Genomic DNA, 19,531 nt, shown 5'->3' with positions numbered 1-19,531 from the left:
TTTATTCGCTGGGTGGTCTAAGATTTGTTCACAGTATATAGCCAAAAATATGAATAAAGATAGTAGCGCCCTTACCTCTCCGTTTTCCATAGGAGTCTGCCTGGAAAAGACGCTGGTGCATATCACATCGTCGTCCCCGATGTAAATAGGTTTTCCGGTAACAGGCGGCACAGAGTACCGCGTCCAACATTCTTCATCGCTTGGTGCGTAATACTGCCACGGTTGGAAATTTTCGCCATCGATAGATTTCTCCAAAATCCATGCGGCTGGCCTTGGTGAATTTGCTGCCTTCACAATTACGTACTCTATTTGATACACCTGGACAGATAGAATTTATAACATATTAGATATTATATTCATTTATTCCCAATAAAATATATTAATTTCCAATGCAGTAAGATCGTCATAAAGATTTTAAGGTCAAAACTGTTACACCAATAAATAAAATATTTCTAAACTTCGATACTTTCTAGCGTGAGGATATCAAAAAATTGCATCAAAATGCAAAATATTTTAATCGTTTAACGTGGTCTTTCAGAGAGAATCGCCAATGGTACACAGAATGCCTACGATATGCCGAGCCATTTCATTTCAGTGTGTAATAGCGGAAAGGGAGTTAGAGGACAGAGAACCATAGATACCCTGCAGTTTGCCAGAATCCCTGCGGAGTCTGGTGAATTTTCTACTGGATAATTAATTTCAAGCACGCAGGAATCGTGTGGAATAATCCACGTGGCTGAATTACTCACGATCCATCTGGCTGTGCCACGTTTCCGGCTGTGCCACGTTTCCCGCGGTGCTAACAAATAACAATTCGCGATCGTCGTTCGCGTTACTCCACACGATATACGAATCTTGTTATTTTGTTAGAAAATAGAGTTTCCTGTAGCAATGTTTGCAAAGAAAACGACATGTTTTATTGCGTTCGAATTAAAACACTATTACTAGTTATGACAGTACCAATTTGAATATCTGCACTTTCTCTTCGTACATCCTAACCATTCTAATCTTATACTTCTGAACCACTGTACTCCTGCAATCACATTCAAGATTTAAGTCAAGATTTACCAAGTTAAATTCAGTATAAGAACTGAGTTTAATTATTTCAAACGAGGTATGAAATTATTGACAACTTCTTATACAATATTTTTTAACCCCTTAAGGACCGAAATATTTTGCAAAAATTGATAGATTTAGTAACTGATTAACATACCTAATAACGCATCGTGTTTAAAACAGAAAAAAAAGATGTTTTAGACAAAATCACCTCTCTGAAAATTATAAAATCTCGCAATACTATTAACTCGTTCGTACGCAAAGCGATAGGATGAGAAATTGAGACGAATATTTGATGTTTTCTGGAAGGAGAAATGTCTTTATAAAGCACACTGTATATTTAGATTTTTACAATTAATTTTTATGTAACACTTATGGTGTGGTATAAACGGAAACATGGTACAATGCATAAAAGTGCGCTGCAATCTTTACAACGATGCCTCGATTCTTTACGGATCTTTTTTGTCAGTCTTTTGCGAACGCACAACAGATTGCCTGCAAAGATTTCCTTTCATGGTAGTTAGCGAAATAAAATCTGCTAAGTGCCGCCCAGTAAGCCTCGTTGGAACTGGCACGCGAATATTCTTAGTTTTGTATAAATTCAACCGACAAAGTAGGAGCGTGTTAACACGAGATGAAGGAAGGTAGAGAAAAATTTTTGAAGGCCTGTTAACACGTGTATGGTCGTTAAGTAGTTAAATGGAAAAAACGTTTTACGAAGATGGAGATGTTAAACAGCCACTGGATGAGTGTTTCGCTTTCAAGGACGAATCCTTTTACCACAAAGAAATACACAAGCTGCCATTAAGATGGAAAAAAGTTGCAAATGATAATAGAAATTATACAGCGAATTAACGAGTAATAAACAGTACGAAGAATTACAATATTCTTTTACTCGGTAAACGAGTCTCCATAAAGACAAAAACTAGCAACCACCCAACTTTTCTCATTCTTTTAATAATTTGTTGAATGGAACAGTAACTCACGAGGGCTATCGCGTCTCGACGGTGGACGTTGTGTCGTCGAGCAGACACGCGTCGCCCTGTTTCGTCGGGTTAACAAGACAGGAGTCCCTCATTCTCTCGTCGGGTCCGTCTTTGTCGTTGTCGTTGTCCTCGTTGTGTCGTCGTTACGCCGGCATTGTGAGGCCAGACCGACGCCCACTTTCGGACCATAAAGACAGATCGCATGTCCGCGATACCGGCGGGGTCCGCTTCCTTCTAAGGACTTCGTCCGGGACGCTCGATCCGAATCCCGAGGAAGCGGACTTCAATTATCCGATCCTCTTGCTCGGTCTGTGCATGTAGCAGATCCTTTCAACTAGTCGAATCATGGAAATCTGCTCGTTAATATTGAGGCCGAGGCAGCCTGTTTTAAATCAGACCTTCGTTTCTTCCTTTAGTTTCAGTTTTTAAAAACATTAGAAGATTTCTATGAGAATTAGAGATTTCTGGACTGGAACGCTTTACATTGAAACGCGCTGATCGTAAAGTACGATCTGACAATGTAGATGCAGCTTTTTCAATGAATTGACCAATCACATTCTTTCAATCGTATTAAAAGACTGTCAAAATATACCTCGACCGATTCCTTGCAGACGTAGTTTTTGAAATATCGAGAAGTTTGTGGAGATGTGAAGTGGGCGTGGAATTGGCAAAGCTTTCTACGTCGGAGTTAGATGACCATGAGATTTACTGTTGAAACTTGGGTGTTTATTTGAATGTAGATTAATGTTTCTACCTATCTGTACGTATACGCCTTACGTATATAATACGTTATAATTGATTACTAACCATCGAAAGGGCTAACACGATTTAATACAACAACGAAACGCATCGATCAAAAGTCTGCCACGCCACAAAATCGTTTTTAAATTCATTTACGAAGCGATCCAACCGCGCCGTCGGTATTTACGGACGCAACGTGCGCGTCCCGAAATCTCGCAACGAACTTACGAAGAAGACGAAGCAGAAGCGAAGAGGAAAAGTACGACACACACAGCACGGCGTGCAAACGTTCCGAAGGCTAAATATTTACACTGGCTGCACGTGTTCGTCTGCTTCTTCGACTCTGCTATCAGCATCGCGTGCCTCGTCATGGGGTAGGTCGTGTAGAAGCCGACAGTGTATTCGGAGTTCAAGGTTGACGCTTTCTATACAAGCAACCGGGGTATATATTGGATTTTCTTCGCCATCTCGGATGTCGACGGACGTCGGTGAACGCGGAGAAAACAAACATGATTTCTACGCTGTCGTTTCGGTTCGAATGAAACGACATTCGGTGTTTTATGGATGACAGTCGTTGTTGCTCAACCATTTTGCTGTTCGTCAAAATAACCAACATTGCTCGAAATATTTCGCGCTGCTTATTGTAATTCAATTCAATCGCATTTGCATTAAAAAGAGAGAGAAAAATATACATATTAATTAAGATCAGTACGATCGCAAAATACTAGAAAACTTTCATCGAGATATCTAACGAAATAAATTTTTCTACTTTGACATTTGACATGTCAATTGAGGAAAGAAAGAACCTCTCTTTGCACAGCGAAATTTGTTTATCAGCTATGCAAATAAGAAAAACGATAAATACATCGTGATATATTCTTACAGAAGAATGCAGAGAATTTGTCGAGCATCGATAATGGAGGACTTCATGAAGTCATCAAGTAAGCACTTTAATTTTCAACGGATCGTGTGAAAAAAGTGCTACGAACCGGTCTTCTCGGTTCAAGGGCCAGCACGTTTATCTTCGATGGGTTTGCCTCAGTGTAAATAGTAGTAAGCTCGATTGGATGACCCTGCAAGAAAACACGTCAAGGGCTGTATGCTTAACGCACCCTATCCAACGCGACCTTTCCGCAGCGCACTACCATGAAGACTTCGATTATGTTGCACTCACAGCTTCATAGAAGCACTTCGCTCAGATTGCGTCGAACACGCCAGTATATAAAATTATTCTTTATTATCTTCTACTTTCCTCCAGAACTTTTGCGGTAAAAATTGATAAAAAAAAAGGGGGGGAATATAATAGGTTGTATTATATTAACAAAAAATACATAAATTACATAGGACTAGTACAATTATTGTTCGTGTTTTAATAAAGAAGTAGCCTAAAATAAACTTGAAACTCATTGATCTTTGAATTAACTTTGAACAAAGATGTAGCAAAAATAATGTTAGAAAAGATACATGCTTATTTTTATGGGAATTTAAAGTGAACTACCTTTTAAAGATTTTCTAAATTTCTTTGAAGTTGACAGCTTCACAATATGTAGGTAACAACGTTGAAACGTTTATCGGATATGAATCTTCAAAATTACAAGAATGAAATATCATTTTTATTTCATCGCTGTTTCCCGGAATCCATAACTTTCGCCAACATCATACGTTTCTTATGATCTTTCGAATCGCTTCTCGCTTCTCCCGAGGAACTCGCTTAAGTTGTGTCATCTTTAAAGTGCATACGCGATACTTTCGTAGCTTCGTAACCAGGAAATAAATCCTATACAAGAATTATATGTTCATTTAGCGTATCTGATAGAACTTGTATCAATAACGAACGTATAAAAAATTAGCTAATCTAGAACACAAATTCTTTTCAGAAAGTTCGACATTTCCGGAATCCCTCGTAAAACTTACGGTCAAACGCGTGGAAAGGGTTCGACCAAAGGAGGAAAGAAGTGGTTGTGATCGGTTCGAAGAAAATTAAAAGTGACTACGACCGCAAAAGTCACGCTCGATCTCGCTTCAAGCATCCGAGAAACACGATTTTTTTGTGAGGCTGCCAGAGGAAGAGCGGAATTCTCGTGGTCCGAAGAAGCGGGCACCACGTCCAAGGGAAGGCTCCCACGATCGGGTCGACGACTAGTCGCCTTCGTTCGAGCTCGAACACATCGGCGCAGCCTTGTAAGGATACGGCCGGTATTAGCATCGAATGACAGAAATGGCTTTATAGTGGAAGCTCAGGAGATGAAGAAAGTCAATAATGACCGGATCGGCGTCGGGCCATGAGTCGGCGATCAGACTCGATCCTTCGCTAAGAACGCGTGTAGATCGAGCCAGATTGCGTTGTAATGGAAGAGATTTTATCGTCGATTGTACGGTTATACAGGTGTACTGGGAAGTCTCAAGCTACGGCTCACCGTTGCGATCGAGATTATGTTTCGGTCGGACATGGAGCATCGCGAATGCTGTTCACAATTGTATTTTATAGGAAATGTTCCTTAAATTTGCTTGTAACTGGTATTTTATGAAGTTACTTTGAATGAATTTCTATACGAAATTTGGTAGGTGCAAATTTTACGTTTACGTATAAAACATAAGTATTCAATATGGATAATAGTTCAATATCACTATATACAAACTATCTTATTTATTGCTACTTACAATATTTAAAATGGAGACAAGCCAATTTAGGAAATTTGTAACTCTTTAGAAATTTGATAAAATGATCAAAATTAGTGATTTCCTTGTCATATAGAAAATTTCATTAGCTCAAACTCTGTATGGACTGATACCTTTCGCAAACAGATATTTCTATTTAATTACAAAGAACACAAACAAGTTACAAAGTACTCAATTTCGAGGAATAAGAGAATCTTGTCTATTGTACCACGAATCTCAACGACTCTTAAAAAAATTTTTTCTGACACTATAATTTTTCGCTACATACGCATCCACACGCTTTTAAAGCATTTGTGTGTAAATGCAATGTTCGCGTACAAAATTAACCACAGTCCAATTACGACCTCAAATGATACACAAATTGCATTTTGACTCGGAGGTCGCATCTTCTCGGAACAATTTACGACACGAAGATTACCCTGAGAATTAGTCAAGCAGTCGTCAGAGAGACACCATATGGTAGCTAATTAGATCCGCGGAACTGTTTACAATTAACCACGTCGTACAGAGCGGCATGCAGTGGACAGAAATGGAAATAATCATTGCTCGAGTTTGATCGTATTATTCGATGATATCATTGGTCTATATGTAATACAAACGCAAGCGATAATTTCCCAAAAATCGAAAGAGGATTAGAAAAAATCGTTTATCATTCATTGTATATTCTGGTTTGTCAATTTTTGTGAAACAATGTTTGTAAATATGGAGTAAATATGGAGAATTTGAGAAAAGATACATAAAATTTTAATTTCCCATTTAAAAATTTCTCTCTTTCTGTAAAAGGCAATTTAAAAAAAAGATTCAAAACATCCTGTAATTTTGATTGTTCCGTATTAAAAAGATATTGTATTACGTTGTTATATAATTTTTCTCTCCTACAAAGTGCTTGTTTTTAGTGGAATCCATTCGTAATCGTGATTTGGTTGAGAAGCAGTTTTCTGACCACACTTATTGCGAGGAAAGTTTAAAAGTTACACAAAATTATTTTTGAGGTGAAATGATATTTTTCAAATATGTTTTTTTTTTTCTTATAACAGAAGCAGTACGAAGGACAAGAAGCTAACAAATTAAATTTAAAAATTAAGTCGATACAAGAACAACTTTCAGCTACCACAAAACGAAATTGCTAATCGAGTTATATATTCAAAATTTGTATTGATTTCATTAAGATCAAACCATCATATATAATGAGCATATGTTTAAACTCTGTGTAGACAATAAATGTTGTCACGATTCAACATTTCCATCCGCTTTATGATGCAGTTTATGATCGTCATTTCGCGTTTCAGTGGGTAATGTTTGCACCCTATGCTCGAATCGCTCCATAATCGCAATCACGAGTGCCATCAATCGTCTAATTTCATTCGTATAAATATTTTCTGGTCAATGACACAGCCGTAAAGGGTTCGTACCATTCAAACCGTAAGTGTCATTTTTATTATCCTCATTTCAGCACGATAAATATAAATCTAAAACACATCTAAAAGTCAACTGTGTTCTTTTTGGTTGACAAAGTGCCTCCACTTCCGAATTCGCAGACTGTGAGCTCTCAAATTGTCCGCGACTGGCCGCGTAAATCATGCCAATATCTAAATACACTAATTATAGGTGGCGGAACCGAGGAACTTTCTTAGCACCTTGTTCAAATCTATCGCGTTGAGTATTCTTAAAGCTCACGACGATATTTTTACAATCGCAATAAATCTTATAGAATGATCGTGCGAAACTATAAATTTTATTCGTTAACCTGATAAACGAACCTACTAATAAAATTTCTATACTTGGCGTCATATAATATTAAATAAATAATACGACACTGATATGCTAGGCGAGAGAACATTAAAAAATAAATCGAAAAATTATCGACAACGTTCGAATGATCACTTTAATCGTAATACGTTTTACGATGATCAAAGTGTATTGAAATTGATGGATTACGCTTTGATTAATATTATTTTCAATAAAGCTAGAGATATTGAAAGTGTTATGAAAAATTCAACTATCTCGTCTGTAACGACCTAATATTCCACATCATAAATTACACATCACAAATATTATTATCTTCGGCGGTTGGCTCTTTGACGGAAAACTGCATGCGCGTCTATGCTTGGAACGACATTCCTCGTCGTTGGCAATTTCATCGGTAACTTACAAAGAGAGATGAACTGCCGCATCATTCCGACCATTCATTCGTTTTCTACGCCCCTGTACTTTTGTTTTCACGCGCCGGATGATATAACGCTAAAGTAAATTGCACACTCTATTCTCGGTGTAGGGCAGATATTCTGAATACATAAGCAATCGCTATTTTCTGACCGCGTGAACACGCTCGTGCAAAGGGTAAGCCGAAAGGAGCAAAAAGTCTTATGCCGATAATGCACTGGCAATTTTCAGCCGAGAAATTCCCGTGAGCTATCCTGAATCTGTAATTTGTATTTATATTTCCAAAGTACAATGAAGCAATTTTCACACTTTCGTTTGTACTTCCTGTTGTTTTTCTTATTTAGAACTTTCCTTCGAGAAGGAAAAGTCCTTTTTTGTCTAAAGATTTTGTAAAGAAAGCTGTGCAAAGATTTTAATAATAACAGAAAATACATTTCATATTTATACATTGTACGATTATTATAAAGCAAAGATCATCGTATTTTCCTGTGTACGTGTATTATAATCTTCAATAAAAATTTTGTTGGGAAAAAAGAAGATTCAAATTGTTTCATGAAAGAGAGAAAACAAGTGTACATGATTTTGTAATTTACCTCGCACACTTGACATTTCGTGTTAATTGCGATACACTGAAGGGAAATTTTTGAGAAGACTATAAAAGTGCTTTTAGATTATCAATACATATATTTTCTATATTTCATGATCCTCAATTAAAAGGATCAATACTGTCAATGCAATATTTTCAATATTTATTGAGAAATTGAATCTTCATCGAGAACTATGAAATATTAACATTATTGATCGTCCAGGGACACTCTAAGTAAAAGAACGAATGTTATTATTTTGTAGTAGATAGCGGTACAGATGTATAAATAGTATCGTTATATGTGAAAGAAACGTAGCAAAAATACTTAAAAATCCCTAAAAATAAATTTAGTTACCATAACAAAACAATTTGGTGCAAGGCTTTTGCGCAACGCTGTACATTCCAATTTGAAATGTGCATTACTATTACTATACTAAGAGTCTAGGAAGGCATTTTCGACGAGAAGAAACCACGGCCGATTCCTTGAAAACCAAAGCGTCCAAGAATTCTAATAACGACAAGCGTCGCCCTTTCTTCGATGAAACCCCGACCCTGAGGAACGAGTCTCGGCCACGCAAAGAGGAGCACTTCAAGCCTTACCGGCTCCAGGAACCGTCTGTCCGGTAAACTTTCTTGCCGCTGCACCTCGCTGCACCCCATTTACGGACCTTGCAAGATAGCGCACAATGCCAATTTATTAGTGGTGCCCCTTAGCCTCGCTTCAACGGGGGTCTTACGGTCTTGCGACGCGCCCATAAAGGGATGCCCGACACTATCGCTCGTAAGAAACACTGGGAACGATACACGTTTACCACGACCCGCTTCTTTCCACTTTCGAATATTTCCGACTGAAATTTGCGGATTTTTGGTTCGATGTGGATCATACAATTTTGAACATTAGGGAGAAAGTTTCTTTGTGGAATCAGCTAATGTTATTGAAAAATATGAGTTATCGTAGATGTTGAAATAGCAATTAAATTGAAAGTAGGGAAAGTGACTGATGGATTTTTAGGTAGCTGGTATAATAGTTTATGTTGGACTGACTGGTACGTATCAAAATACTGTTTCGAACAATTTTGTGGAAATTGAATTTTTATTCTTTAATTTTTTAGGATATATGTATCGAGGTATAGATATTTTTCTTGAAACGAAGACCAATCGCTTATGCAAATTTTAAAGCAAAATGGGTATATGCTAATATATTAATATACTTCGCCTGGATTTCTTCATTGAAGCATGGTAAAATATCATGGTAAAAATTTTTCTTTTAATCTCTTTTACAAAAAATTAACAATTAGAAATTATGTTTTACATCTTTCGCAATACTAATATTATGTTTTCTTCAATGCTCAAAGTTATTAGAAGATAAAACGAAATAAGAGATAGAAATAAACATATTGTTCCAATTGATAGCCAATTACGTATATATGTAAATAGATTTGCTTTATCTTGAAACGTATTAAGCATAGCTAAGTATATATCATGGTTACATATTACGATTTAAGATACGCTAAATATGGAATGCTGATTAATGTTTCAGAAAAAGCGACATTATCTAATTGACAAGAAAATGTGTTAATAGAATTTCGTATTTCTAATTTAGATAACATTTCGCTTTAATGTTTGGCTATGTACATGAGAACAGTGTATTAATACTGAAAGTTTGCACAACTGTCGTTCGTAATGATTTTTTATATTGAACATGCAAATAAGATATTTAAATAGAATGAGTGAAAATAACTTTGCGTTTCAATTAATTTTCATGCTTGTAATAACCCAATATTTAATAAGATACAAACTCAATTTTCATTCATCTTCTGCAAACATCACTTAATATTTTCGTTTTTCTCACAATATAATATATGATTTATTCATCGAAATACAAGAAATAAAAACATCTTATATCCATTTCAATTATTAATCCAAGAAGATTCTTAATTCAGAGAGGACACGCTATGAACGCATTAAAAAGGATAAACTCTAAATTATACGTTTCATACAACTTCAAACTATAAATTAAACTGTCCATAAAAACCGAAACAAGTTTTATTTCATGTAACAGAGAAACATTCAAATTCGTAAAACATAATTTCATACCAGATTATCACATCCTAAACATCAATGCTAATCGTTAATAATTACTTTGCAGTGTTTCGAAGATAAAAATCACGATGTTATCACAAATGTATATACCCATTTAAAAAGAAAATTCCATTTACTCCTTTTTCCTTCTCCAGTCTTGTTCTTCGGTTGCTAGCCTTAACAAAAATGATTATAATCTCGCACAAACCCTTCGGACGACCAGCTGGATACAACGCGATACAAATAGTAGGTAGCGCTGGTAAACGATCGCACGACGCTTATTGTCGGCGACACGCGTGAAACGTTCGCGTGGAGTTGAGCGGACACGCGTATAAAGCCACGTTTCGCGGAGGTGTCGCTTCTCCAGATGCTATCGCGGATAACAACGTGACGCGAGATCTGTTTACGATACAACCTTTCTAGCTCTTCTGCCAACTCTCGCCCCTTGCCTTCTTCTTCGTCTTCTTCTTCTTCTTGTTCCGTGTGGTACAAGCACGCGGAACGGAGCCTGAAGAACGTTTATCACGAGTGGCGGTACATCGTTGGAAACTACGTTCAAGATGAAAAGTAATTCTTATTTCAATCCAAGTTCGAGGTTATTTTTGGATATCTGGATTCCATATTGATACGATTTCTGACTTGTGTAATCCGAGTAATGGCTCCATTTTATCGTGTAGGTCCGACAGTATTCTTGGATATTTTACCTTTTCGAGACAGACTTTTTGCGACAATAAACGAATTCGAATAAAGTCGAATTTGAGAGAAATTTTAGGTTAAGCGTAATTTTAAAATGGGATATAAGATCTTATTTAAGGATATTTAATTATTATATAAATATAAAATTATAACGAATATTTAAATTACTAACGTCGATGCGATACGATTTTTAGGTTGAAACTCGTTAAATTAAATTTTACGTACGATATCCAAATCGTAGTTAAGTTTAAAACAACGTTTCGAGTCGATGTATTCAAGCGTTTTCGTAATCCATCGAATAAACGTGGAAAAGCTTCGATCACAATACGAAAGAAAAAAGGAAGAACCTCGACGATGTAGCAAACCGCAAGATCTCGTAACCTTATATTCAACCAGAAATCCTCGTCGTCGAAACTGACGTCTAGCCGACATGAGCCTCATAATCGGATTATGTCGTCTCGTGTTACCTTAAATCCATCTGCAATTAATACGTCCACCTTCTATATTGGTAACACGATATCGCTCTAAGTCTGGTTGTTTTACGCGCACGTACATGCGTCCAGTGAATCGAAAGGTGGTAGCCTGCGATTCCCATCAAAACAAGGTGTGTAACAAGTAAATCGTACAGAAAGTGCGATGAACTATTTCCATTTCTAATTAAAGATTCCTAGACTCGTTACCTGCGAAAGAACATTTGCAACCTTCCTTAAGATCACGATCTGTCTGATCACGATTGAAGATCGATAACTCCATCAGAAAATGGATAAAACAATTTATCATCCTCGAAGTTTGTCAGAGATTTCCAAGTAGCGAATTGTCGAGACCTTTTGGTTTCTCCATAACGCGTTGATCCGCGTTTACCATGAAATCCGCGGACGCAAAATCGACGAGCGGACTCCGCGCGGTCTGCCACGGAAATTCCACGTCCTGGTCTCTTGCCAACGTGATCTTGGCTTGGACCTGGTTTTGCGATGGCACCATTGCCAAAAGTAATTCGCGTGAACCGCAAACGCGCGCACGATTCTAAACGTTAACAAGAAATCTTGGCGAGTATGTATGCATTTGCAGCTACGTATGTGAGTGGCGAAATTAGCCTGGACACGAGGAAGTGCCCGCGTCTCGATCCGATATAAACTTCCGTCGAATAGGAGACCAAACGGCGGGTCCCACTTAGGATCATTAATCTTTTGCAGTGCTCCTCTGAGCGCGTGTATAGGAGCGAACAGTGTAGTGCGTTACGCAACAGTATCCGGAAAACTGTTCGCCATTCAGTTCTATATCCTTTTCATTCTCTCGTTTGTGACAGAATGTTGCTTCTTCTATAATTTGTTCATAATTTAATCTAATACGTGCAAATATGTAGATATTTTAGTCCATATCTATTAACAATACATGAATGACTATATTGTTAATCAGATCTTAAAATCAACGTATAAATGAATAAAATAAATGAATAAAATACATGAGTGATAAATTAATGATAAAAAACAATATTGACTATCCTTTTGTGGAATCAACAAATATATATATATATATCGTATGACATATAAATTATTCGTTTAAAATTAAATATACGACTCATCAAAGTATCATTGATAAGATCACGACATTCTTTGTTAATTTGTAGGAAATTAAAAGATATTTTTGTAAACATATGTAACACGTTAACATATGTTAATAATTATATTTTTGTGGTAAATTTGTGTGCAATAAAAAAGAAAAAAAATACATAATGATGGACTCAACCTAGTTCCCTACAGTCTCTACACCCAAGACAACTCTCGTAAACTCATCCATAAATCATACTTTCCAATTTCATGTTTTACACACATCGCAACCCTTTCATATATCTTCCACACTGTTAGCTCGTTATGCTCGTATGTAGTTAAACGTATTTAACAACTCTGTCCATTGTATCACGTTGATCCTCTTCAAAGAGTCGAATACTTGTAGCAAACGAGAAAATCATTTAAACGATCTCTTAATTACTCGGCTTTCTGTGGGCCATTCGAGTTAACAAACAATGCCAAAAATCATGCTTGTTACAGAATATACGAGCCAAACCGGGCGCAAGAACTTTAAAGGGTCGTTTACGTTGCCGGTTAATTATCAATCGTGACGCTGTCTAATTTATTGTACGTATTGTGCACGGCATAAAGGGGGTGCAAGGCTTTTTCAGCCGTTTCACGGGCCGCGGCTGTTCGTTACCAGCGAAATCGCCTTCATCACCCGAGAAAGTCCAAAGAAACGTATTATCTCGGGCTTTGGGTGGTCCTGGGCAGTCGATTTTACGACTCGATTCGCTTTCACGAGAATTTTGCGACTGGAACACGGGCACGCTTCCTCGTCAGCCGTTACCAGGACCACGGCCGATGAAATCGTCAATTTACCGACGATGTTTCGTTATTTTTAACTGTTAATTACTTGCCTCCTTAAATGTCCTCGTATCGGATATAATTTCCTCTCGTTCGTTATTTAGGAGTTTTATAATTGGAATTCTGGTCTTTTAAATTTCGACGAGTGAAGTTTGTCGGATGTTAAAGGCTGCGAAGAATTCGTGTTTCAGAATTCATGTGAAATAATGAAATTCTAACAACTTTATCATAGTACTTCTTAATATTCAACAAACACGCCACCGGTATTTTTATCCGGGAAGCGTGTGTCTTTCTCTATTGCGTCTTGCAGCGAACGAAAAAATACATTTGAACACGTCTTCGGCTGATCTTGGACTCCAAAAACGTGATGACATCGTGAGACAATATTAGAATATGTAAACTGGTGTTTACCTTATATTGTACGGTATATTCATACATTTATATTTGTGATATAGCAAGATACTCATTGTACCCTGACTCTTTCTCGGCAAAAAATTCAGAGGTACCTCGATTACGCTCCCACCAAGAGATTCAATCGATCTTCGCACCAGAATCAGCATTTCGAGCGAAAAGGATGTTCCACTCCTGTGGATCTCCAAGCGTTCATCTCTTTTTTTCGTGCCGTTCCCTGGCTCGAGGAACCACGCCGTGAATACTTGTACGAACGATCGGCTCGGTGCCGGAGGAGCCGAAAGTATGCAGGTACCGTGTACAACCTGCGCGGGTAAATACCTGCTCCAGTATACCTGCGGCGCGACACAAGGCCTCCTCCATAAACGGCCCGCTATGTACTGCATTTATTCTTTGTTAGCCGTCTCTCTCTAGCGCTGCTTTATCGTGCACCCATGCTGCAAACCCTCGCGCCTTCGATTACAGCGAAAACGAATATCTCGTCTGCCTCGATATACATTAACAACATGTTGATTCGCGATGCAAATGTGTACTTCGTGATATTTCCTTCTTTGTATTTTTGGTTTATGTTTTGGAGATATATCAAATCTTGGTAGTAATGAGAGTATTTAAAAGCAAGCACGTAGCTTCATGAGGCACGAGGTTGAGGACACTTATCATTTATATTGATTTTATTTAATTAATTGTATATATATACAGGGTATCATGAAGAATATTCTGTAGAAGTTTTATCAAAATATGCTGAGAATTGACGAAATTATAGTTGACATTGCAAGAAGCGCGCTATGTCAAACTTGATAGAAAATGTGCTGCATAATTTTTGAAGAATACCTGCAAGGAATATTTCCGGCTATTTTCGATGCTGTACACACGTGCTATATCGGATACGACCATTTCGGAATTTAAACGTTTTTCTTGCTTTCATTCGCTGATTTTTACTAAATCTCTTTTTATGACGAATCATAATTCTTAAATTCATCAGATTTTCTAGATTTATTTTTCTAATAGAAAATTTTTATTTCTAACATAAAAGAACCAAACACGAATTGAAAGATTTATAAAAATAAGCTCCGAGGCAGCTGCGATATTCAAATTGCGTTTATTGGAAATCGATTTCCTAAGGTAACTAAATTAGGGGTACATGAGTGTAATGCTCGACTCGGTATCAGCTAACGTGCTGTCGCGCTCACAACGATGCCATGTTGAAAAAGAATTCGTTTTTTTGAATGATTTTTATATTTGATTGGTCACGCGAGGTCACCATACCATATTGAAGAAACCAATCTCAAATGCAATTCACCGCGTGCTCCTATATGGATTACAAGATAGTATCGTTGGAAAACTGCATAACACGTTCGACGGAGCACGAAAGCGCTTCGGCTCGCTTGCCTTCGAGCGATTAAAAGACGAAGGAAACGGCGCGAACAGGTCGAACGTCAGGTGAAATAATCGCCTCGTGACGTCGTGGCTGCACCCTCTCATTCTCCCGTTCCAATGCAATTATTTAATGCAACAGAACCGTTTACGTTCCCTGTGTCGTGTGCATCGTGGAAACCAGTTTAAAAATAACCAGAAGCCGTGTGGTGCGGTATGAGCTTAATTGCCGTGAAGTCGCTTGATCGTGTGTACATGCGCGACGTAGCAGGTATAGATCAAGTTAACACGTTGACTGCCACGCGAATTTTATATATTCCGTCCTGGGAGCCGCAATAGATTCGAATATACTACACGTACTAACATTTAATTTCTCCAAGATACTATGCTGTATTCGCTTATTTTCTTCTGACAATGTCATCTACATCATTAACATCCTTGAAGATTTTTTTAGTCCATCGAATTTATCTGATTTTAATCGCTCGAAAAAGTTTAGTAACGCGGATCATCGACGTTTATGACGGTCAACGTATCAAACAGGGGAACGTACGATGGAAATTGTAACGCGAGCGATTCTTTTCTTGAAAAATGGACAAATGAAAATTTGGATCAGGACAAATGTGGACAAATCATGGAACAGTCACATCCCACTTACAAATCAATGAAAAATGTTCATGCAGGTGCTGATGACAAATTTCTTTTCAGATGGTCATCATCTTATTTTGAAGGATATACAAACGAACATTTTCATTGGACAAATGTGGATAAACGAATACTGTTCGTTTTTTACTTCGCACTTGGCGATGCCAACTTCACAAACCTTCTTTTAACACCTATGGTGAATGAACGGTAGATGTGCAATAAGAGAACCTGTATTTGCGGTTTTCCGTTCTTCGTAAATCCATTTACTCGTATAACTGAACTGTCGAAACTTCGTGAATGTTCATTTCATTGTACGTACTGCCATTGCACTTTCTTGGGTTAACTTTTAGTTGAACCTGCAAGATGCTCAGCCGGCAAGCATCGCGTTTACCAGTCCGTCATCAAAGCTGAAGGATTAGTTCCGGTCGATTCATCAGCGTCGAACCGTTTTCACCTGGACAAGTGGAAACTGGTCACGATCCTGCGCAAATATCAAGGCAACGTGCGCATATTCACGCGCGAGTTCATCCACATAAACGATCCTAATGCCCATTATAAATCAGTGTAGCCTCGAATTATACATATTTAGAGATGCAATATATCCAGTCAAGAAAAGTTTCTTTTATTACAACCGATAGGTATGTCTTCCCTGAAGCAGTCTTTCGGCTGGTGAACCAGAAGATTCTATTGATTTATCGCCAACCAGCTCGCGCCCTCGATTTTCTCACATTTTCAAGCTCTGCGACCGGTCACGAAGTCGTTACCATCTCTTGATACCGGTTAATTTTTTCGTGGTTTTCTTTCGCAGTTTCCGCCTCTCTGTTCGCGCTTGTAAGAAGTTTCACCGACGAAAACGGTGGTCCGAAGTGGGTGGCGAGTTACTTCCTGGGAAACAGCCCTTCCCCCATGGGTTATTACGGGAAAGAACGCAGCTCATCGAACAGGAATTTATGGCGGCCTCGAACGCGCTAATTGGACAGCTGTTATGGTGGCCGGCAAACGTAGCGCGTCCGCTTTGAACTTTTCCGGACACCTGACAAATTTTTGTGAATCTCGCACACAGGGTTAATTGTACGCGGCGCTGTTTAAAGCTGTCCGAGCTTTCTTAAGATCAAATCAGTTGTTCATGTGGTATTTTCTTCTCGTTTTTATGCACAGAGTATATGAACGTCGTTTTGTGGAAAACAGGAGACACTCTATGTACGTATAATACTAATCGAGATTTCACATCAAAGAAAGAAAGTACGATCTATCAGAACTTTCTTTCCATAAGCGAACAAACCTTTCATTATAAAGGAGCAAAATAACTATTTCAAAATAGAGGAAGAAGGATGTTAAGTACGAAAGATATTAAGCTTGGTGGGCGGAAAAGTAGATCATAAGTCTAAACCAACGAGAACTGTAACTAGAAGAGCGTTTTAACCCGGAGGGGAAGGGCTATGAAAAAATAAATAAAGTAAACAGCGAAATGAAGAGAGAGAGAGAGAAAAAGAGAGGTGGGGGGAGGAATAACACATGAAATAACGGAGCCTGCAGTAATCGACAAGTACCTGATGATCACTGAACTTCCGCGTTCTTCGTTTTCTTTACCAGTATATTGCTACAATCGAACGGTGGGTCATTTCCTCTTCTGGTCGGCAAAGGATCGACAAGGGGCCGCGGATAATATCACGGGCTCCGAAATATCTTAATAACGAGTTCTACCTCAGTTCGACTGCGGCTCGAGATAATAATTCACGCTGTTCTGCCGCGTGTACCGCCAATAGCCGGGGATAGGGAGAGACCAGGAAGAGAAGAACGGTGTGCAAGAGGCACAATGACAGAAGCTGCGGCAGAAAATGGGGAACGAATGGGAGGACAAGAAATGAAATAAAAAGTAACGGGAGATTGGATGAGAGATAAAATTTGTACAGGGGGTAGAGAGAGGCTGAGAGGGGAAATAAATTGAAGAAAGGAGTAAGAGAGTAAGAAAAGGAGTGAGAGGAACAGAGAAGAAAGAAGTAAGAAATGATAACAGAGAAATGTGCGTGGAAAGTAATGTAGCGAAGAAGAAACGACGAGATTATGGAATAAAGTTATTAGGGCAAATTGTATCTCAAATTGACAAGTGGAATTAAATAAAGTTCGAATTTTCTACTTTATCAAGTATAATGAGATGTTTAATGTCGATGTCAAGCGAGATCGGACGACTGGCTATTTTGAGATTATAAAACATAAACGATTAGCGAATTTTTACTGGTTTTGGTAATAAACAAACTAGAAAAACTGATGATAAACAAAAGAACGATGACAGAAAGGTTAAAGAGAACTAAAGGCTTAACGTTCTAGATTATTTCAAGAAAGAAAAACTTAGAAATTTATGAAAGAAATGCAGGGAGAGAGAGAGAAGTAACAAGGAGTGGAGCGAGAAGAAGCTAATTGTAAGTAGTAAAGAAGATAAACGAAGAAGAAAAAAGAAGCAAGAGAACGAGACTGTAGGTAAAGGCGTGAATGAGGGCAACGCTGTAAAAGCAGGTAAGAAGTACCAAAGTGAGCACATAAAAGAAAGAAGAAAAAGAGGCTAAGAAAAGAAAAGAGAAGAATAAGAGACCCGACCGAAAGAAAGCAGGAAGAAAAGGAGCGGTTGGTCGTGGAGAACACGGAGCAGAATCACCTGTAGTCAGTTGAAAGAGCAAAAAGATGGCCACACGGCACGGTGGTACGCGAAGGTTCAGCACCGCGGTCTGTAATTATCGCCAGTGGCCGTGGGAATTGAATTACGAGGTAAATTCGTAACGTGCCATGGTGTCCGCGCACGCCGGCCAAAATCAAAGAACCGCCGTGCGGCCTCTTAAACCGTTTCGTGCAGTAAAAAGTCCCTTCTGACTGATCGCCTGACACACTTTGATCGCGCAAGCTTTCTGTCCCGGGTGGAGGTACTTTCTTGTTATTAATGATCATCCGTGCCGGACGCGGGGAAAAAATGCACTCGTTACTTTTTTAATTCACCGTAAGCTCAGAACTTTTATACGGACACGGGGAAGATGATTTATTTGAAACGCGTGACGCGAAGAGAATCGCGATTGAAAAATTAAGATCTCGCTACAATTTTACTTCGATCTTAAATATTAACGATAGCAGGCGGAATTGGCGATTTTCTTTTGAACGAGTTCATGATATAAAAGTGACTTCAAACGCTATGATATAGTGTTTTGTCTATTTATACGATGTATATTTATTTGCCGGCTTTACTATAATAAAATTCTTAGTTCCTTTTATTTAACTTTAATAATTTCTTTTTTTTACAAAGAATGTGCCGTGGTAAACGTTCATGATTGTATTTAATTTAGGTTAATATCAGACGTAACTGTCATAAAACATGTTTAAAGTTACGGCATAAGAGATAATATCTTGAATTAAAAGGTTTTGGTTACGAATAATCATTATAAATGACTAAAATTTGTTTGGTTACTGGCAATCATTATCGATGAAGAGAATTTTATTTTTGGTACAAATAACCGTTATCGATGACGGGAATTTAATTTTGATTACCAGTAACCAATATAAACGACCGGAATTCTTTATGGTTATTAGTAAGCATTATAATTATCGAAGGCCAGAATCTGATTTTCGTTACCGATGACCATTACCGAAGGCAAACAATTTTTCTGTTTATATTTGGATATTGTCAATTGTTATTAACATTACTGATGATTAGTACGTATTCATTGACAACATAAAAAAATTAATTATAAAACTTA

At 37.9% G+C, this 19,531-nt stretch overlaps 1 protein-coding gene across 2 annotated transcripts in view; it reads right to left on the bottom strand.

Annotated features, from left to right (window-relative positions):
• Wb (wing blister) overlaps window positions 1-19,531 on the bottom strand; it is a 197,988-nt gene that overhangs the window by 129,232 nt on the left and 49,225 nt on the right. For both annotated transcript variants that reach the window (XM_072005748.1, XM_072005749.1), the window contains exon 3: window positions 76-318. In XM_072005748.1, the coding sequence (XP_071861849.1) occupies window positions 76-318 (243 nt within the window). The remainder of the gene's footprint in view (window positions 1-75; window positions 319-19,531) is intronic.

Source organism: Bombus fervidus, chromosome 6 (genome assembly GCF_041682495.2).
Source record: "Bombus fervidus isolate BK054 chromosome 6, iyBomFerv1, whole genome shotgun sequence".
Lineage (NCBI taxonomy): Eukaryota > Metazoa > Arthropoda > Insecta > Hymenoptera > Apidae > Bombus > Bombus fervidus.
Note: the sequence above shows the minus strand (reverse complement) of the source record. Positions and strands in the feature narration are given on the sequence as shown.